Source organism: Pteropus alecto, unplaced genomic scaffold (assembly GCF_000325575.1).
Source record: "Pteropus alecto unplaced genomic scaffold, ASM32557v1 scaffold220, whole genome shotgun sequence".
In the NCBI taxonomy this organism is placed as follows: Eukaryota; Metazoa; Chordata; class Mammalia; order Chiroptera; family Pteropodidae; genus Pteropus; species Pteropus alecto.
The window spans coordinates 374,640-396,827 of NW_006430043.1; the positions used below are offsets into that span (position 1 = coordinate 374,640).

The 22,188-nt window shown below is 38.2% G+C and overlaps 1 protein-coding gene across 3 annotated transcripts in view; it reads right to left on the bottom strand.

The window, feature by feature from the left end:
- Positions 1–18,531, bottom strand: part of NCKAP1L (NCK associated protein 1 like) — a 37,716-nt gene extending 19,185 nt beyond the window's left edge. Inside the window, exons 1-18 of one of the 3 annotated variants that reach the window (XM_006904486.3) lie at positions 18,344–18,531; positions 17,193–17,303; positions 16,412–16,498; positions 12,373–12,429; positions 11,733–11,875; positions 10,709–10,799; positions 10,482–10,619; positions 9,642–9,690; positions 9,389–9,545; positions 5,609–5,665; positions 5,223–5,319; positions 4,576–4,685; positions 4,272–4,404; positions 3,832–3,913; positions 3,584–3,642; positions 3,226–3,371; positions 2,075–2,207; positions 1,668–1,787 (exon numbers count right to left, since the gene is read on the bottom strand). In XM_006904486.3, coding sequence (XP_006904548.1) covers positions 1,668–1,787; positions 2,075–2,207; positions 3,226–3,371; positions 3,584–3,642; positions 3,832–3,913; positions 4,272–4,404; positions 4,576–4,685; positions 5,223–5,319; positions 5,609–5,665; positions 9,389–9,545; positions 9,642–9,690; positions 10,482–10,619; positions 10,709–10,799; positions 11,733–11,875; positions 12,373–12,429; positions 16,412–16,498; positions 17,193–17,303; positions 18,344–18,445 — 1,872 coding nt within the window. In that variant the 5' untranslated portion in view covers positions 18,446–18,531. Of the gene's footprint in view, positions 1–1,667; positions 1,788–2,074; positions 2,208–3,225; positions 3,372–3,583; positions 3,643–3,831; positions 3,914–4,271; positions 4,405–4,575; positions 4,686–5,222; positions 5,320–5,608; positions 5,666–9,388; positions 9,546–9,641; positions 9,691–10,481; positions 10,620–10,708; positions 10,800–11,732; positions 11,876–12,372; positions 12,430–16,411; positions 16,505–17,192; positions 17,304–17,796; positions 17,891–18,343 lie in introns of those variants that run through there. The other 2 variants (XM_006904485.3, XM_025044963.1) reach the window with 2 other exon arrangements.
- Between the last annotated feature and the right edge of the window lie 3,657 nt (positions 18,532–22,188).

Sequence of the window (22,188 nt, forward strand, 5' to 3'; positions counted from 1 at the left end):
CTCTCTCTCTCTCTCTCTCTCTCTCTCTCTCTCTCTCTCTCTCTCTTTCTTAGATAAGATATATTTCTTGCTAGTTACTTTAAACATCAATACTGCATCTCTTCTCTTCATTGATATACCCCAGTTAGCCATACAGAAAATCTAAAGTAGACTTATATATTCAGGTTATCTCCTTTAAGGTAATCACCTTGGAATTCTCTCCTTTTAGTCAAATGCTGCTGAGTATGTGCAGAGCATGTCTGGAAACACCTCATTTGGAATTACTCTTAGAGCAGCATAAGAGCCATGAGAAAACTGATGGTGTTACTTTATAGTCACACTTTGTTTTTTTAAGTCCAAACTCTTACTGTTTCAAAAAAGTCAAGTCTAACTTAATGGACAGAGATGTGTCACCCTTGAAATTATGCTAAAGTGTCTGTGGTAGACTCTGAAAGTAGTGCCAAAAGTATAACTCCATTAGTAATGGCAACATCACTAATTATTTATTCAAAATGATAATTTTGGAGGGACCAATACTCATTTGTTTGCAAAACTTCTGGTGTGTGTGAAAACAGTTATGGACATCATGGTCTAGTCATCCATGATTCAGCACTGAGCAAATTTCTAACTGTGTCCCTTGCACGTAGTAGATATTCAAACCGAGTGATGAATATACCCATAATTATACTCATTTGCATATCTTCCTTACATTATTTAAGTGTCTTCCACACATGTGTTTGTACTCTTTTTTCCCTTAAAATGGGACATTCCCCTAGGGCAGAGGCTGTGTACCTTCTTTCTGGGATCCTATCCCAAAACCCAGCTTAGCACCCAGTAAGTACCAAATAAGTAATATAATACCTAACATCTATTGAGAGTTATATACCAAATACATAACGTACTTTATTTTATTTAATCTTTATGATACCTCTATGAAAAAAAACTATTTTATCCCCACTTCACGTATGAGGAAATGGAAAGGTTAAGTAATAATATAACTATGCGTTTGTATACACACACGCACACAGACACAACCAGGCTCCCTGTCTACCAAAGTTGCTTCAAAGCCTGACTCAAATCCAGGAAGGGGTGAGTTAATCTGAGTAACCTAAAAGACTCCAGGGCAACAGCAGAACAATTTCCTCATTTTCGAATTTTCTGAAATTTAGGTTGAGCTAATCATGACCAGGTGCTGTGAGTCAGTCAAAAAAGGGGAGGGGCGTGGAAGACAAAAACAAGAAAGCAGGCTTGAGGATAAACACAGGGGAGGTGCCTAAAAATGTTCAGACAGCCACAGATTAAGATGCAGATAGACAGAAAGGTGAGAAAAGACAGGTGATCTGGGGGCCACTGTCCTAACACTGTGTGCACAGGGCAGTGAGAAGAGGGGAAGTAAACTAGAAAGTTAACTCATCTCTCAGAACTCTTCAAATGAGAGCACAGATTTTGTTGGAGTGCAGCTGTTCAAATAAGTATTTTTAGACACCTCTATCTAGTTCTAAAGGAGTAAAGACTTAAGGGACCATACTAAGAAAAGAATCCTGCCATAAACTCAAGTACACGAAAGCTCTAGCCCTACTTAAGAGAAAGGGTTTAGAGAACTAGGCATTTGAGAGGAAGACAAAGGTAGATAAACAGGTAGGCACTGAAGGATGGCAAAGAGAAAACAAACAGAGGACTGAGCCTACCTGCTCACTCAAGTTTCGCTGCTCAGCGCAGATCTCCAGGACACAGTTACTGGTCTGCTTAGCCAGCTCTTCCAGGAAGGAGTTGCAGTGATGAAGGCCATGGTTCTTCAGATGGGGGTACTTTGGAAAAGAGGAATCGTAGAAAAAATTATCACCCTCAAGACAGCCACTTCTTCATAATACTGCTCTGCTCCCCTGGCCTGAGCTACCCACTCCTTCTACAGAAGAATCTGAGAACCAGAGGGAGGACACAGTTTACACAAAACTGAGACATTTAGGGACTCATATCATATACCTATGTTTATGCCCTTCTCAGGATCAAAGTAAACCCTTAGAATTGTGTTTTGAGGGAATAGAAAAGAGATGTGATTAGAGAGATGACAGAGTTTGGAGCTCAGAGTACTCACTTCCTCTGGGCACATCTCATGAGTGCAGTGGACAAAGTGAGCACAAATCAGGGGGAAGGCAATGGCATAACGCAACATGGTAGGTTCCTCCAGGGTCGTAGCAAACATCTTCTCAAAGGTACGGAGATGAAAGCTGAAGATAAAAGGGAAGGAGACTTAAAACCAAGGTTTAGGAGCTAGTCCCTTTTAAATGGAGAGAATATTCATTCTTTCAACAAATATTTGTTGATATTCACCACTCCCTTCTTAAGTTTCCTATTCTTAAGGTAGACAGGAACTCAAGAAATGTTACCCTTAAGACTTTTATACTGGACCCTAAGGAAGTTTAGTGATAATCTTCTTCCCTTTCCTTGCACAAAATTTGCTATTCCTTCCTCAGAACCTTTGCATGATTTGGGCCATTCCCCCTAATATAGAAGTCCTTCAGTACTGCTAACTCATATTACTCCTAAAATTGAACATTCAGGCTCCAGAAAACTTTCTCAGATTAATTTCATGAGGCTGATCTTTCCTCAATCCTGTATCCTTTCAATATCATAAACTCTTTTTACACGTTCTTACATCTGCCAGTATTATGTTGATGTCCCTTTCATATGTGGATGTTATACATCCCCAACTATATTCAATATAGAGAACAGAAACAACATACTATGTAGTTTTTTGACCCCTCAAAGGGTAGAGTTACGTACAACGGTGGTCATTTAATAAATGCTGAATGATACTAAGGAAGACAAACTGATTTTTATTCTACAAAGGCCCTATTCTCCAGTCCTCTCAATTATTTTCAGTTCTCCCCACTAAGCCCCCAAGTTTTGCATGTCTTTTCCAAATCACAATGTCTCAAGAATAAAAGGAAGTCCCAAAGATAACAGTGAGGAAAACATGTATTGATGAATTATCCCAGAGAAGAGAAGGCTGTGTAAAGTCCAAATGGCTTTCCTAAAGAAAGCCAGAACAAAAGGGCATCAACTTCAAATTCCTACCACTTGGCAGCAGCTGGAATGAGTGAACTATAAAGTTCGAGTGTCTGCCTTTAAGGAGATCTCAAAAAAACACATGACTTTTTCATTCATCTGGGGGAATTACAATCCTCCGCAGAGGCTGTGCAAGAGATCAGGTGAATTGATAAAGAGTACCTTATCAGGACATACCAGAAAGTAGACAAGTCAGAAGTTTCCACCAGCATTTTCTCTACTGAGTCCATCATTCGAGAATGAAAGACAATGAGGTTCATCACCTTGGCTAAGTCAGGGTTCTCATGCAGGTGCAGAGGAGCCTTAGCCACACTGGTGTATGCCTGTGGTTGCAGTTTGAAAAAGGGTAGAGAAAAACAAGATAAATGGGGAAAAAACAGTCTTGGGGCTACAGTTTGGCTGGAGTTTTTCCTGTCTACTTAGCAGTTTTCAATGTTGAATCACTCCATACAGCAGAGCTTAGGAGATAAAAGGAGAAGGGATTGTGGGGGAGGAAGAACCTCAGAATGGGGGGCCATTAACAGGACAGACCTACCTGTAGGCGGAACCAGTCCAGCCTCAATCCAGAGAATTCAAATTTGTCTCCATTATCAACTGCAAGAAAAACAGGAGTTTGAAAGGAAACAATAAAGCAGCACCCTATATCCAACTGCATAGAATGGTAGGATCTCTTCAAAGTTATCTGTCCCATTCCCTGGCTCAAGAGATCAACAATTCTGGAAAAAAAAAAAAAATGATGTTCACCTTCGCATATCCCCTGCCTCCTCTACTTCCTCCAGTTACCTTGTTTGAGATTCAGAGAGGAGAGAGTACTGACGAATGAGGACATGATGATGGACTCCTCCTCAGGACACACAGACAGGTTCTAAGAGAGAAGCTGGAATTACTGTCAAGTGGGCAACATGCAATCAGTGTATGAAGGTAGAAAGAACTGCTAAGTGACACAGAAAGAGCCAAGCCAGAGATGGAGGAAACCTCCTGGGTCCCCTGCCATGCTAACACTTAATTTCTCTTTATTTTTCTCTCCTATTTCTATGTAGCTTCATTTTGGGGTGGGTGGCTGGGTTGCGGGGAGATTGCCAAGATTATTAGTCTTTTTTTTTTTGCTTTTAACAAATGTAGCGGGGAAAATCGGACTTTTTGAAATTCAGCCAGAGTATTCTCCAGGGTAAAATGACCAGGGATCACCCTGAAATTTCCAAAGCATGATTAATTAAACATACTTGAATGATGTCACTGAGCACAAGAGCATCAAATCTGGCCAGGTACTGAATGTGGTATTGCTGTATCACTTTGACATGTCTTCGGACAAGAGCCCTAATCTCTTCCAACAAGAAAAGCAGTTCTGCAATGCTCCTACAAAGTCAAGGATGACAAGAGAGAGATGTATGAGATTAGAAATATGAACTGAGACAAAGAGAATGATAACAGGGCAGAAACTGCAACCTCCTGAGGTCATGTAATGCCTCCCTGTCCCTTTTCCCAGCCCATGTGAGGTCAAGATTCTTAACTATGTCAGGTACTAACGAGTCAACATAGTCCTCAGGTGTCTTTGTCTTGGTGACATTTTCTGTGTGGCGAACCAGCCAGGTGACCTCATCACGAATGAAAGACAGGGCCATGAAAGCATAAAGGACCTAAGGAGAGGACAGGAACTATGAGAATTTTCAACTTTAAAAATAGATTTTAAAAAATAGATTTCAAAGCACACAGAAAACTGTTATACCATGATAATATGTATATAGATATACAATTGTAGCCACACCAACAATAAACAGAGATCCACAAAAAACTATGTGACAGAATCAGACATGTACATATATTGGCATTAGCTCACAGTCAATAATCTTTCCTCCCTATCAAATTAAATTTTAGAAATATTTACTAGGTATTTATGTGATTTAAAAAAAAGCAAATTCTGTCTTCCATTAGTTCACACTTAAATAGAGCATAAAGCAAGTATACAAATAGCCAAAATACATGATATGCTATGATAATGCTCAAAAAAGAGATACAAAAAGTTTGGGATACTTCAAGAAGATTCAAGGGAATTAGCATATCCATATACAAACAGATATCGGAAGACTCAGAAATGCAAAAATTCATGAATGCCAAGTCACCCCCCACATAGAGTCTTTTATCATCATCACCCTCCCAACATTTCATTCTCTTGCCTTGGGACCCAGTAGTCCTGGTTCATCTGTTAACACGGTTACCAGCTCCTTCACTGCCATCCGAAGAAATTGGCGTCGTTGACAGTGAAACTGGCCACTGAGAAAAGAACATGGAAACTAGAGAACATGGCCTCTCTCACCCTTAAAAATCTTCCAAAGGCAGCACAGAAGAGAGCTGAATTTAAGAAGGGGTGTCAGGCAGAGAAACGCTCAATTCTACATTTAGACTTTGTGAGAAAACACAAGAATCTGCAGAGCAGCAGCAAGTTCTTAGGTTGAGGCAATAAGGCTGGCTGTACAGAAACTAGAGGTGGCTTAGGAGAGAACAAAGGTTAGGAGCGATTCCTATTCCATCCCCTCTCGGAGAACCTGTTCCCCACCTTTACCTGTTCGCAATTACATGTTCCTTGCTTTCCTTTATGTCTGCCACTCGTTTGCCATACCTAAAGATTGACACAAACACAACAGGGTTGGTCAAATCATTGGTTAGAGGTCTTGTCCCACCTTCTGAGTTCTCAGAGATTACAAACTACAGCCTGGGGGAGCATGGGAAGCCCTCAGGATCTTTCTAAACCCTACTTTTCACTTTGGCCTGGCCTATTAATAAGAGATTCATAGAGCGTAGAGACCATTCAGTTCTCTTCATTATTTTGCAGATGAAGGAAATAATACCTGGGGGGTGGGGGATGACTTGCTTAAGGTCACATAGGATTTTAATGGCAAAGCTGGGACTAGACTTCTCATCCTGTGCTCCTGCCTTGACATCTTCAAGCCAAAGTTCTCTTCCAGGTTTGAGGGAAATAAAAGAAGCAGTGCATAAATATGACACAGGCCCAGCTCTCAAGTAAAATAGTTACTCCAGCTCTACCTGGGGTCCTATTCTCACCCCTCACCTCTTAGAATTTAATTTATCAGTTATCCCTTTGTCACTTTAATCTCTCCCTCTCCACTGGCTTATTCTCTTCTCCCAACAAAGCAGTTCAAAGCCTTCCTTATTCTAAAAAGACCCTTACTTGACCATGACAATCTATTAAACTTTGCCTGTTCTCCCACACCATGAAACTCCTCCAAAGAGACACCTATGGTCTTTTTACTTCACTTTTCACAGACCCTTGAAACCCAAAGGCCTTTGACACTAAACAAATTGCTCCTGCTAAGGCCAATGTGAACTTTCGAATCACCAAATTAAATAGTCTTTTCATTATTCCTGGTTTGTCTGTAATATTTGACTTTCCTCACAAGACCTCTTTTTTTTCTATGAGTGACTCGTACCATATTATCTTAGGCTCTTTGCTTTCTATGTTCCTTATATCTGTCCCCTCTTGTCCTGCATCACTATTGCTATCACATTAGTTGAACTTTATAACCTTTCATTTCCCTTCACCAAACCACTCCCATATTGAACTTAGCACAGAATCAAAGAAATTTAGAGTTGGAAAGTGTCTTAATTAAATCAGGATTTAACTCCACTGGCAGATAATTATTTCAACCTCTACATGGTATGATGGAAAGAGAATTGAAGAGTTGAAGAATCTGGAATTATTTCCTAATTCCACCTCTTAACTGATAACATCGAGACTGAGCCTCCATTTTCTCATTTATAAAAAAATATATATTAATACCTATATCTACTTATAAGTATTGTGAAGATTAAATTAGATCATTTATGTCAAAGACTCCCTAAACTATAAATCTTAGATGTTAGTCATTCTTAGTGACGGGGAACTGTACACTCTTCAAACATCCCCTCCATTCCTTAAAAGGAATAATCATTAGAAAGTTTTTCTATATCTCTATCTAGATATATAGATATAGAATTCTATAGCTCCAAATCCACCTCCTATATCTTCAAATTTCATTAATCTTAGATTACTCGCTCTTAATTCTGGCAATGATTTCTTTTATAATAATATCCAGATGTTGAGAATATGAAGAACAAATATTCCCATAAACCGTTGATAATATAGTTGTTTAGAGGGCAATTTGGTAAGCTATTAAAATTAGAAATAAGGCATATCCTTTACCTCAGCAATTCCACTTCTGAGATTACCCTATAGAAATGTTCACAAAGATATATATCTAAGGATGTTCATTACAGCATTTGTAATTATGTTTTTTAAGAGTATAAACAGGTCAAATATCCATCAATAGGGTATTGGGTAAATAAATTATGTTACAACCACATAATGAAAGACTATTTCACTGTTAAAAATAATAAGTCTCTATTGGCTAATATACAAATCTATCCAAAATACAGTAAGGAAAAAAAAAAGCAAACTGCAGAACATAATGTAGAATGTAGATCCACTGCTTTTTAAAAATTGCCTATATAAGGTTGAAAATACATGCACACCTTTACATGTTTATATATAAACACAAGCATCTGGAAGGCATACAACAAACTATTCTGGGAGAGGAGATTGCAGTCAACTTCCACTTTGTGTTTTTGACATTTCTGGATGTTAGTTTTGCAACTATAAAAAATAATAAAGGTATTTGACCCTTTTCTTAATCCCACACCTCTTTCTCTTTGTAGTGCTCTCTCTATTCTTCCCTTCACAGTTAAACTTCTTGAAAGTATTACCCATTAAATTTCTTATTTGCCATTTGCACCTAAACCCACTGCAACCAAGCTTTCAACTTCTGAAGTTGTTCAGAAGAAGGGTGCTAAGACCATCTGTATAATTGAATCCAATAAACATTTTTCAGTCCTCATTTATTTGACCTCTCAACATCATCGAACATGGATAAGCAGTCCTTCCTTCTTGGAGTGTTGTCTTCCTCACTTCTGCTTTCTCTCTTCTTCTCAACATCCCTCACTGATTTCTCTGCTTCTGCTGGCCCTTAAGTATCAGTATTCCCAGAGGTTCTGTCCAAGTCTCTTCTCACTCTACATGTTCTCCTTGAGCAACCTCATTACTCCTATGGCTTTGATTACCATTTCACTAATCTTTATCTGAATCCAGATCTCACTTCTAAATTCCAGAACCACAAAGTAAAAGGTCTAACATGCACCTATCTTCAGTGTCCTACAGATACTTCAAATTCAACCTGCTCAAAACTAATTTACAATCTTTCCCCCACAAATTTGCTTTTATTCTCTATCTTAAGGAATATCAAGTATCCATACCAGAAACCTTGACTTCATCCTCAGTTCCTCCTAATTTACTTATTTAACCTCTGCTTCTGCTTTTGTGCATCTAATCTCCTTTCTTCCCTGCAGCCAGAGTGATTTTTTTTTCTAAAAATGCAAATATGTTCATGTCACTCCCCTGTTTGAAATGACTCAATGACCTCTACTCTTTTTAGGACAGGTTCAAACTCCATAGGATAGGACATACAGGGCCCCAATTACCTCTCTAAATCTGTCTCAACAACCCCACTTTTATGACCCAGCTGCCCATGCACTGAACTACATACATTTCTTAGAACTTGACATACTCCCTCTCGCCTCAAAATCTTGATAGTTTCTCTGCCCAGAATATCCTTCTCTGCCCTAAGCAACATTTTTGCCTTCGCACAACTACACACACACACACACACACACACACACACACACACACACACACACACAATTCATTTGTTTAATTCTTCAGATCTGTCTCCAAGTTTTTCTGGATCCTCCAAGGCTAGTTTAAGTGTCCTTCTAAATGCTTCCATAGCATTTTGTGTTTATACATCATAATCTCTTCCTATATCACAACAGTTTGTCTATTTTCCCCAATTTGTAAGCTCCTTGAAAGCAGATTGTCTTTTCTTATTTAATAAGCACATATATTGCACTTACAAGGTACCACACTTTTCTATGTGCTTTATAAATAGTCTTTCATTCTTCATAACAACCCTAGGTCACAGAGAAGTACTATTATTATCCCCATCTTATAGATAAGGAAATCAAGGTATGGAATAAAGAAGTACTTTGCCGAAAATCACAGCCGGTAAGTGGTATGGCTAGAATTCAGACCCAGGTAGTCTGGCTCCAGATTTTGGTTACCTCCCCAAAATCCAGTGAAGTGCCTAGTAAATGTAGGTATTCAATAAATATTTTTTCAATAATTAGAATTAATCCTTACTATTCATACTTGGGACACTCATGGAGATTGAAAAAGGATGTGAGGAGGAGCTAAAAATCCCAAAAGAAAATGAGATTTGCTCTCACGTCTCACCCTTTCAAACTGCTAAACAGATCCTCGGTGACCTTGTGCACCTGTAGCACATCCTCCCGGATGAGGGTGATGTACAGGGAACCCTGCAGACACAGCTTCCACAGCTTCTGGCACTGGTTATTGGAGTTGAGGCATCCATGACAAAGAAGAAACCCAACTGCAAGTGGGTAAAACAGTACAGAAGAAGATTTCAGAACCTGCTACCCATGTAACATGCTGCTCTGTCTCTTTCCGCCTGTCCCACAAAACTTACTGATAATCCAGCGCTCCATCACTTCCACAGACAGGTACTCACAGGCCATCTGTGGGAAGGGAGACTGAGGTGATGAAGTGGTTATTTAACTGGTCTTCCCCTAAAGACCAGTAGTCAAGCTAGAATGTGAGTACCAAAACCAACTTTTATTTTACCAGACTGGATTACAGTACTTTGATAAGCCAACATCTGGGAAACCTGCCATTTATGGAGGTGAAGCATTGGAAGTGAATTGAGGAAAAAGAATATAGCTGAGAAAAAGGAAAGGAGCTTGGTATGAAAGTCAGGACAAACAAAAGGTTTAATTTAACTTCTCTTCAACAGTTCAGATACTTTTAATAACAGGAGAGCAACATTCAAAACCTTCTCATGATTTCTCTCTCCTTCAGATTCTTTTACCACTTAAAAGATTAATCACTCGGTTAGCAATCCTCATTCATCTTGTACCACCAGCTGTATTTTTATGACTACATGGCATATCTTCCCTACTAAACTGTAAGTTCTTTGAAGGAGGACATTGGACCCACAGTAGTTAAATAAAAACATTTACGAATTAATCGATGCCTATGCTCAGGTTCCCACAGGGCTGAATAGGTGCCTAACAACTCACTTTCATCCATTTACTAAATTCCTTCTATGGGCAGGCACACACTAAACCTGGTCCAAATAGATCCAACCCAACCAGAATTTTTTTTTTTTTTTTTAGCTACAAGAGATGATCAATTTAGAGGCTGAGAGCTAAAACATTCTTAGAATTGATTTTTCCTGAAAGAAGCATCCTTCCCAGAGATAACCTTGACAAAGAGAAGGCTCCAATGAAAGTAGAAAGAGGGAACTCACTGTGTCTGAATTAACAGGGTTAATCATGGCAGGGGGTGTGCTGATGAGACTTAGAAGTTGGGCATTGCGCCACTGATCAGCGCCATGGTTCCTTCTGAGGAAGAGAAAATACAAAGAGAGAAGGGCTCCACTCACAGCCTGTGGGGAAAACAAATGAATCTTTAATGTCAATGATGATGAAAATATACTTCGGCCTGATGAATTCCCTACTCTGTCAGGGAACTTGCCTTAGTGTGAGGCCCAAATTCCTCTGTCAGCTTCTTCAGAGGATGGTCATACTCCAAGATCATCTGAGCCAGACGGGCAAAACTGGAGTCACTGGAAGAAAGCATAGGAAAGAGGAATTACAGGCTTCCCTTAATCATGATGTAAATGCTCTTGTTTGCACATAGGATAAAGATGTGTGCATAGGCTGGCATTCTTTATCATCTACAAAAGTATACATACTAAACTATGAATTACATATATAGATAACGCATTCCAGGCCCAGGTATATTAAGCTATGGTTAGATAGAACCACATAATTTTGAGCAGGTCCATGAAAGTTTCTTCCTCATTAGCACCCAAAATAGAATTGGACACATGATAGGTATTCTATAAATTCATGTTGATTAGTTGTAAATCAAGTAATATGCCTGGACCCAAATCTGTATACAACCCAAAAGGAAATATACAACCCAAAAGGATATATATGTATGTGCCTAGGCATTCACGTAGACACACTGAAGTACACATCATGCATAGAACAATGTGCCACAGCCTACTCTTATCCCTCTGGACTTCATTTTTTTCAGCCCTTACTTTTATTTTCACTAATGGAAGAGCACAGAATTGCAGATAATCCAAAATCCATTTATATTTGACTTCAAATGTATTATCATACATTGCTTACCTCTAATGGTTTTACCTTGCTAACATCATTCCTACCAATTCTAAAAAAAAAAAAAAAATTGCCTTTTGCAATAACCTGAAAGGCAGAGGGAAAGCCAATCTAAGATTAAAAACTGATCAGAAACAATGCAAACTAGGTGATACGTCACTAGCAGATATTTAAGAGTTAACTATATATAAAGATACACTTGCTGTGTATGCCCTCACAAATATTCTAAGTCATTTTATTTTGCCTGCCTGGGTCATCAGGTAGATTATAAGTTCTCATATGAGAAAGTATGGTATCTATTTCCTTTGTGTCCACCCCCTACTCATAGCACCATGTATGAGATTCTTCATCTCTTATTCCCCTTAACTCACGTATGTCCGTGCGTCATCTCATGGGCACAGTTGTACACGCCAATTAGTACCCGTCGATCCTCAATCCGTGACAGAAGTAAAATAACTGAGGTGTAAGTTACAATCAAGTCCAGGTAACTCCGAGTGAAGTCAAAGTTGAGACTCTACAAGGAAAATACATAGGAACCCAAGAGCAACGAGGCCAAATTAAGCTTTACTATCCCAACAATTCCAGGCAGTGCTAAATAGACTCTGAAAAGGATCTATTTAGAAGAAGGAACTCACAGGATTGAAAATTTAGGAGAAAATTGGAATAAAAATTAGGGGCCAAAAGTGAGCTAAAGTTACAAGGAGGCTAGGAAAATAAGGTAGCATTTAGGGGTTGGAGGAAGTAAAATAACATTTTTATGTAATTTTTGTATTAAATAAATCACATTGCTGATCTGCTTCATGTGTAAACACACTTTAATTTTAGGACTTTTTAACAAAAGAATTATAGTCCTTGAATGAATAGCCATTCATTTATTCTGTAGTATATTACATATATTATTATATATTATATAGTCCTGGAGGAATAGCTATTCCTCCAATCCCACCCCACCCCACACAGTTCCAACTGAGACATTTTCTATGGATGGAAGAGAATTGCAAAGAATCTTACAATATCAAAATGGCACTGGCAGGCATCAATGGTGTTGAGAAGTTCATATACATGATCCTAGGGGCAGAATTGGAGATGAGAGTGAATAAAGAATAAAGAGAAGATGACTTGTACTACTAGAATTTGAAGGGAATGGTCTTCTCCCTTATCAGTCCTATGAAGCCACTGAGTAACGTAAGGGAGGCATTGCTGAATAGAGGACCTTCCTCCTCCATAAGCCATCAGTAAGCCCCTATGTGCTTACCTTGCCAAATGCCCTTGTTTAAACAGGTACATGTCACTACTATATTACGCACACTCTCCCTGATCTTATCATGCTGGTGCCCCCGTTCTCCACAAAAAAAAAAAAAAAAGCTACAAAATAAAGGTCATTTGAAAGGCTGTTTCTAAAATGACAAAAATCTGACCCATTTTTATTGATGAGTCCCAAAGTCAGTCTGTTCTTGGATTCCAGGTGCTGTTCTCAGAAATTACAAATGGGAAAACAACCCAACTTTCTATGTGTTCCTATTTACTGACCACCTGTTATGTGCTAAGTTCTTACTAAGTAACTTGCATATACTTTATTTAACACTCATTCCACATAATTTTACCTACATAAATATGCAGTTTTATTGTGGACACCTCCTTCTCCCATCAGCAGCCACCCTCCAGCCTGCCCCAACCTTCATGTAAACCAGTTTAACAACCTGGTATGTAGAGCAAATGGAACACTAATATATTACTGATGGGAGGGAAAAATGGAACAATCACATTGGGAAAAAGTTTGGCAGTTTCTTATAAAATTAAACATACACATACCATATGATTTATAATTCAACTTCTAGATTACTTACCTAAGTGAAATAAAAAATATGCCCCCACAATGATTTATACTCAAATGTTTATAGCAACTCACGTAAAGGCCAAAAACTGTATAGAACCCAGATGTCCATTAGCAGGTAAACAGATAAACAAATTGTACCCATACGATGGAATAGTACTCAGCAAAAATAGGAAATGAATCACAGATACATGAAACCACATAAATAAATTTCAAAATCTTTATGCTGAGTGAAAGAAGCCAGACACAAAAGAATACATGCTTTATAAATTCTAATTATATGAACCTCTAAGAAAAAAAAAAAATCTAATCTGGAAAGCAGATGAGAGGTTGCCTGGGGCCAGGAGTTGAGGAGGTAGAGACTGACAGGAAAAAAAAAAAGGTACAGGGATCATTTGGGGTGATGGAAATTTTCCATACTTTGAATGCGGTGGTAGTCGTTATACAGGTGTATGCATTTGTCAAACTTATTTAAAATGTATGGGAAGAAATGTTCCCAAATTATCTTCCCAAAAAGGCTTTATCTAAATACACATATAGGGAAACAAAAAAAAGAGCGGTTAAGAAACTTGACCAAGATCACAAAGCTGGTAAGGCATAAATAGTATCAGAATTAGAACCCAGAGCCCATGACCTTCCCTCTATACTGCATGACTTCTAGTCCTCTGTCTAGGTCTATGCTGCCTCATTTGCTGAGAAGGTCCTTCAACAATTCCTTCATGCAACCCAGTTCTCATGAAATATAGCTGAGGTTCACTTTTAGCCACTTACACAGCCAATATCACTATTTTTGTCTTTTACTCTAAAGACAAAAATCAGAAGGAAATGGAATTAACATTTGATGTCCTATTACTTTACTATATGCTAAACACTGAGCTAGATGTTTTACATGCATTATTTCATTTAATTCCCACAAATATCCCATATAGTAAATCTTATTTCCCCCATTTTATAGATAAAGAAACTGAGATTCTAAGAGTTTCTTGTCTAAAGTCATACATCTTGTAAGTGGTAAAGCTGAGATCTGAAACCAGGTCTGTTGGATTCAGAGCCTATCTACTTTACAACGCACAATACACCTCCAGTGTCTCTATGTCCCTTCCTGCCCTAAATGAGCTGCACCAAACACCTTGGGCTCAGACTTTACCACTGCAGCAACCAGAAAGTGTCCTAAAATCTCTGTTGGACCCCAACTTTCCTAGTAAGAGGCCTTTTTTTATATGCTTTTAGCATTCTTTCTACTACCTCCGCTATTGCCTACCTTCTTCCTAATCACTACTCTCAATTCCAAGATTATTAACCTTTGTCCTGACCATTCTACAGACCTTACAGTCTTCCTTTTCCCACTTCTCCCTTCATTGTGTGATCTGATGAATGGCCTGAATTAGCTCTCTAGGGTAGATGCAGGGTACCCAAGGCAGGATCCCATGCTCCTGCATCATCTGAAGAAATATTGTAATACCAACACAAACTTGGATTGCTCAGATAGCTAAAATTTGTCTTATTTCTTGAATGCTTTAATAATACATGTTCATTGCCAAAAAAAAAATACAGACCAGCATAATTTTAATTAGTTTTTAAAACCACTTATAATCCCACCAACCAGAAGTTCTAATCATCTGTATATGCATGTTTATCTATATAAATATACATTTTAGGGACATTTTATGTCTTATATTAAGCTGTATGTAATTTGCTTTTACACTAAAGAACATGTGAAGAACATTTTTCCATGCCAATTAATATAGATATATATTATTTTTAACAGCTGTTTTAACAGCTGGATTCATTTATAGACATATACTGACCATTTAACCAAACTGGATATATCAATTATCAAGTTGTCACATCAAAAATAATGCAACAAAGTATATTCTTATACATATACCTTCGTGCTTTTATTTTATCGTTTCCTTAAGACAAACTTCTAGAAGTCAAATTGCACATTAAAAAGTATGTACTTTTAAGATTTTTGAAACACATCATCAGTCTGTCACTGTAAAAATATTGTACTAAATAATTTTAGGTTGTTTACATTTACAAAAATAATACATGCTCATTGTTTAAAACTCAGATATGGACATGGTTCCATAGTGTAGCGGTTAGCACATCTGCTTTACACACAGAAGGTCCTGGGTTCACACCCCAGTGGAGCCATGGTCCATGGTCTACGGCCATGCCACCCTGAACAAGCCCAATGTCTGATCTCGGAAGCTAAGCAGGGTCAGGCCTGGTTAGCATTTGGATGGGAGACCACCTAGGAAGATCAGGTGCTGTAGGCGTAAATAATAATAAATAATAAAAAAATAAAAATAAAAAATAGAACTGAAATAAAATATTATTCATGTAGTGTTGCTACCAAACACAGTTAACAGTCAGACAAATCCAAATTGAGGGATATGCTCAAAAATAATAGTCTGAAAAAAAAATAATAGTCTGGACTCTTCAAAAAGGTCAGTGTTGTGAAAGACAAAAAAAGGCTGGAAACTATTCTAGACTAAAGACTAAAGAGACATGACAAATTCAATGTATGATCTTTGAGACAACTAGAGGAATATGAATATGGACTCCATATTAACTAATAATATTGTAGCAATTTTACATTTCCTGAATATGATAATTGTATTAGGATTATGTAAGAAAATGTTCTTAGCAGATGTATGCTAAAGTATTGAGGAAGGGAAACATCACGATGTCTGCAACTAACTCAAATGGTTCAGGCACAAAAATAAAGATAAACAAATGTGACAAAATACTAACAATTAAAAAATCCAGTAGAAGAGTAGAACAATATTCAATATAATACTCTTGGAAGTTTTCAGTAAATTTGTAATAAAGTATTGGGGAATAATATTTAAAATTTTAACTCAAATAATATAAAAATATATAGCTTAAGAAAGTAAAGCCAATCATAATACATTCTTAAAGGTAGTTATTTTTCAGTTTAATGTATAATATTTCAAATCTTTCCTATGTATATACTAACACTATGTGTAGTATATAAGTTTATGGATCTTTTAAAATATATATATAATTGTATCATATACTATTCTGCAACTTATTTTCATTTAACAATACAACTTAGATATCCTTATATTAGTACATTTTATTTTTTCAAGAAACAATATTAAGCAACATAAATGAACATTTATCAAAGATGGAATAGCCTCAGAAGGACAATGCCTACACTGGGGACATTGGCTAGAGAGAGCTTACCCGAAATTCCATGACATCCACAAATGACTGGTAGTAGTTGGTGAGGAATCTAATTATCTCAGCTTTTTCCCGATGTACTGGTCCTAACTGTTGCTGAGAGAAACATAAAACAAATTTTTAAAAATAAGAAGACAAGTCATCAAAATAACCCAAGAAGAATAGGAGTTATGCCTAAAACATTCTTAAAGAGCATTGAAATACACTGACAGAGGAAGCTGGAAAATCTTCAATGCTCTAAAGATCTTTAAACAGAGGAAATTATCTAGGAGGTAGGATTGTTGCATGTGATTCTGACTAGATACAGAATTCTAAAAGAGAGGGGATTTCAAGTTCCTTAGAGGTTTACCAAAGTCAAAAGAAGCAGAATGAGATGTTACAGGTAAAATAGTGAGAAATCTAGTGCTAACATTTCATAAGGAAGACGTAAGGGATATCCCATCAGACACATAATTCTAAGATAATTAGCAAGGAAAAACACTGAGTGGGAACCAGGAACAACAACAATTATATGCACCCTGCTAGGTTGATAGAGCTATCTCTCTTCAAAGACAGCTTATGAATCTTGTAATGGAAAAAGGGGCAATGCTTGCTCCGGCTTCCCATTTTATCTCAGAATTTTCAAGCCTCCAACAACCTAAAGCCCTGTGATCGAGCCTAGGAAAACTAAAGGAGGCCTTCATTCTCTGCCAAGTTCAAAGAAAAGCAGTCGAAAGAGGAGAGTGTGAGCCGTTTAAGCATAGAGTTATTTCAGAGAAGGAGAGAAAAGGGACCTCATTCTCACCGTACTGTTCCGGACATCTATGTTAGGAAATTTCTTGTTGATGTACTTGAGAGATGATTCCATGGACTTTTCCAGTAAAAAAGGTGGCTTGGCTTTGGAGTCTGAACATGTCTGCACAGATAAACCACACTATATTTCAATCTTTTCTCTTGCCCCTCAGAAACATACCTCTTCCTGCATCATTCATTCTCACACAATCTCTCTTAAGGAAAGGAAATCTGGGAATTCATCATAAAAGTATAAGAGTGGGTCAGGAACAAGTTCAAGGACATTAAGCCAACTATCAAAACAGCTAAATAACCCAGGTATCTTGTCTTGCCATGTAAAGCTTAATGTCTGCTTGGCCCCAGCACAAAGAGGAAGCTTTCCCCACCCCTCAGCTGAAGCCGGAAGGAGTAAGAAAAGCAGCTGCTCAGCAGTAAGACTTTGTGGGAGACTCAGTGTCATAATAATGTCCATTATATAAGTAAATCAATCCAAAGAGCATTTACAGGAGACATGGGGACAGAGAAACCATGTTCCTGGTGATTTGTTTTATTAAAAAATGCACAAAATTCCCTCCCCAAGTCCACTATTTTCTCTTCCAGAAGCTCCCCACTCACACCCGTCTTTATCTCTTTACTCCCTCTACCACCAGCTCCTCTCAATTCCACAGTTCCTATCCTAAACACACAAATACAACATGAACCGTCTCAGACTCTAAGTACTTCGCAAGGCATCTACCCTTTTTTTTAAATGTAAATATTAAACCTATTTTTTCCTTTTTGGGAAGTACTTGTATGGAAGTTTTTGCTGAGACTCAGCTTTGAATATCTGATTCACAGTGTGGGCAGTCAGCAATAAACAATAAGACCCAGAATTCTAGACTCCAGACCACTATCCAAGTGACTCGGAACACAATTATTTACCACCCACCCTTACCCCGATCCCAGCAGAAAGCAGATTTCCTCATTGGGGTGAGAATCATACATAGAAAGGGGAAGCCCTAAAAAAAAGCCTTGTTTCTTGCTTTGCCTATGAAATCCAAGTGACTGAAGGCCAGTTAAGCCAGCAGGAAAGAGGAGAAAGTCTAACTGCTGGACCTGCCAGCCTCAGAGTTCCCTATCTGTATTGCCAGAATAATTAGTGCTAGTCCAGTTGCTCATGCTTACCTTCTTGATGTTATACATACGGATGAGAACCCCCTGACCTCGATCATTCAGGATAGTGAGCTTTTCTGCTAATTTATGCTGGTAGGCAGAGGTCAAAGACATGATGGCCACCAAGAGAGCCGAGCATCCAGATAGCAATGCCTGATCTCCCCAAACACTTTCAGCTTGGGTGGTGACACCCTCTGGGTGGAGGAACTCAGCCTGGTTGGTGCGCTGGTCTTCCTGTTGCCTTTACAATTGGCTCATGGGTAAATGCAGTCATTACAGCTTTGAGGCCCTCAGAATCCTCTTGTGCTTCCTCTTGTGCTGCACACTCAGCAGGGGAGACTTCCTCTTTCTAGCTATGCAGCTAAGACTGTAAAATGGGTGGACTAAAACTGAAATGGGCGGAGGCAGGTGAGAGAGATAGGCTTCAAGGCTCTTCACAGTCTGGCACCAACCCTTTCGGCCTTACCCCTCCGCTAGTGTCCTATATAAAGTTCTATTGGCCACCACACCCCCATACACCTTTATACTATCTCTCTTTTATATCCCCATCAAGAATGCCTATGTTATTGTCTCCTGAACCTTAGGCCCATCCATCTTTTAGGGTCCAGATTAAGTCCCAGCTCCACCTAATTACCCCATCCAATGTCAACGTACTCCTTGTCATATTTTTAAATATATGTCTTATCTCCCCCAACTACATCATAAGCTCCTTAACGATAAGAATTGTATCTACTACTTCTTTATATCCCTCACAATGCTCTAGTACAGTGATTCTCAAAGTGTAGTCACAAGCATTACCTGGAAACTTTATAGACATACAAATTATCAGACTCACCACAGACCTAATGAATCCAAAACTCTGGAGTAGGATCCAGCACTCCATTTTAACAAGTCTTGAAGTGTTTCCAAAGCACTCTCAAGTTTGAGAATCACTGCTCTAGTAAATTGATTCTAAAAGGTGTTTATGAAACTGAGATCAATCCCTATCTCCTGAGATTTGGGTTGGTAGGTCTGCATTGGGTTCTAGAAGTCTGCATTTATAAGAACCCTAGGGGGTTTTGGTGCAAGTGTTCCATCAGACATGTATTAAGAAATGCTGATCTAGAACACCACCTCCTGGACACAGTAGCCACTCAATAAATATGCTAGTTTATTTGTTGAATCATTAAGACTAAATTGGGAAATAGGCCCCATGAAGAGAACCAAATTAACTGAAAATTAACAAAGGGAAATTAATAGACTTTAATCTTAGAAGACTGGGTGAATTTTAGCACTAAAATATTCTTGCCATTCCAACCAAGCTATAACTCCCTAACTCGAGAAAACCAACTCACTTTCAATTGTCTTTCAAGGCAGACAGTCCTCAGAAAAATTCTAAAATAAACAGAGTTGTCTTCATAGCTACCTCCTTTCCAATGCTTTTTCCCCACTTTTCAAACATTGCCACTTTCCATTTCCAGGGCTCTAACAATGTCCCAGTATATCCTGGGACATAGGGAGCGGGGAGCTGACTAGCATTACTATTTAAGAAACTTAATATGTTTGCTCCCAAGATAAAGTATTTTTTTAACAAAACAAGATGTCAATGCTTAACACATGAAATTTCAAACATCTCTAAGGGAAAATTTGCATTTCTGGAAAACAGAATCTGCCTTCCAGTTTATTTTGTGTGTTGTGTCCTTAGAAAGCTATGCGCCTGGCATTAGATGATACCGGTCCTGAAGATCTGAATCACCTGCTGTTATCAAAAAAAACCCAGGCTCTACTAAAGAGATTTGTGGGATTTCTACTGGTCTTTCATCTTGTTGGGAGAAAATAAAGAGTAGGCAGTAAGATACCAACATCTAGGAAGCTGAGCAGCCTTCTTACAGGTTAGCATAGTTCTATTGAATCTTCCTCACTTGCATTTCTTATCCTCATCCTGAAAATTGTGCTGAAGACTCTCCATACCAAGACAATCTTATTTTCTACTGTCTCCCAATATGTACTTCCCTACCCAGTAGGGACTATGTTCTCAGTCTTCTGTGTATATGCTATATTCATTTCTGCCTTTCTCACCTATACATGCTTTCCATCTTGCTGATTCAAATCTAGTCAATCTTCTAGATCTAGCTCAAATATAGTCCCAAGTCCAGGCTTTGCTGAACTCCTACACACTTGTCTATACCAATACTTTACATCAAAATTAGGGTCCACCTTTAATTTCCCATTTCATATTATACTGCCACCCCCACTGAACTGTAAGATTGCTGGAGCCTGAAAACACTTGTTTACCTGTACTTGGTATATGAGAAAAGCCTAAATTTTGGCATCAGACAGAACTTTGGGTTCAAACAGCCACTGTACTCAGGTATGTTTGAAAATATAATTTAAATTTATAATTTAAATTCTAAGAGCCCAGGTTCTAGAGCCAGATAGCTTGAATTCACATCCCAACTTGATCACTTACCAGCTCAGTTTTACAAACCAGTTTCCCTGTCTGTAAAATGAAGATGAAATTGTTAATATTCCTATCTCATAAGGCTATCTTAAGTATTAAATAAGTCACTGCATATAAAGTGATGACCTAGCTATTTACTATATACCAGGTACTTTTATAGGTGTTTTACATGTATTACTTCAAATAATAATGGTACTCAAACACGTACTAGCTTTGTAACTTTAGGCTATCACCACCGAGTTGGTTTCCTAATCTATGAAATGGTGGTCATTCCTCATACAACTATGGAAATGATTAAATTATGTGGCATGCATGAACATTTGGCTCAAGACCTGTGCATTGAATTAGGAATGCCAACAATAAAGTACTTTTTTTTTATTTTTCGAGTGTATATGAGCTTGTTGCTTTCTGTGGAATTCTATTTGGCACTCCGTAAAGAAAAAGGCCAGGTTTAAAAATGCGATTAATCATGCCGACTGGTAGTTTTTAGAGAAAATGCATCAAAGAGATCACGTGGCAGTTCCTCCTGGAAACAGAAGGAGCCCATCTAAAGGTAGTTTAATTACCCCAGAACAGGACCTAGTAACCCTAGCTACAAATCAGAATCCTCTGTGGAACTCTTTTACAGCCACAGTTAGCCAGACTCCATTCGTGAAGATTCTAACCCAGTAGTTCTGGAGTGGGGTCAAAGGATCTGTCACTTGAAAAGCACTCACTGTTTCTCATACACAAGAGAACCACTTCTCCAAGACTTAACTGTAACATCAAAAACTTCCAACCTCTGAAAAACCATAGAACATACGGTGGGAGAAGAGGAATTGAGTAGCCTGAGCAGAAAGTTGATTCATATCACTTGACTGAAAGGTATTGTGCTTTCTCTCTCCTTAAATTTCGGCTATTTGCCTTACAGAAGAATTGTTTCCATCTTCAAGTGACACTTTCCTTTGGACTCTTGAGAGAAATGCTTCAAGAATAAGGTAGGTCTCAAGATCCCTTAGTGTCAAGGTAGCATCAAGATCTCGCCAAAGCTAACATGTATTAAACCAAATGGACTTCATTATAGTCTTGGCCTCCCTACTTGGATATTCAGCTATCAATAGTTAGGTGAATAATCCAGAGTTGTCAATTCTCCCTATCTATTCTGAAACATTTTTGTTTATTAAGACCAGGCCTTATCAACCTGGTCAAACTTGATACTTTTCTAGGCTGCTGACTAAAATAAGGGTTTGGGGTTATCTGAGGACCACATTTAGGTATTAAAGCTCTTTTCCCATTATGTTGAAGAATCTAAAGATAACTGCGTACAATATTGGATTATATTGCAGCTTTTAGTGTTCATGGCTCTAATATAATCATTAATATGCAGTGTAAGCTTTAAAGAACCACCCTGGCTTGTGTTCTTGAAAGGTACCTAAGT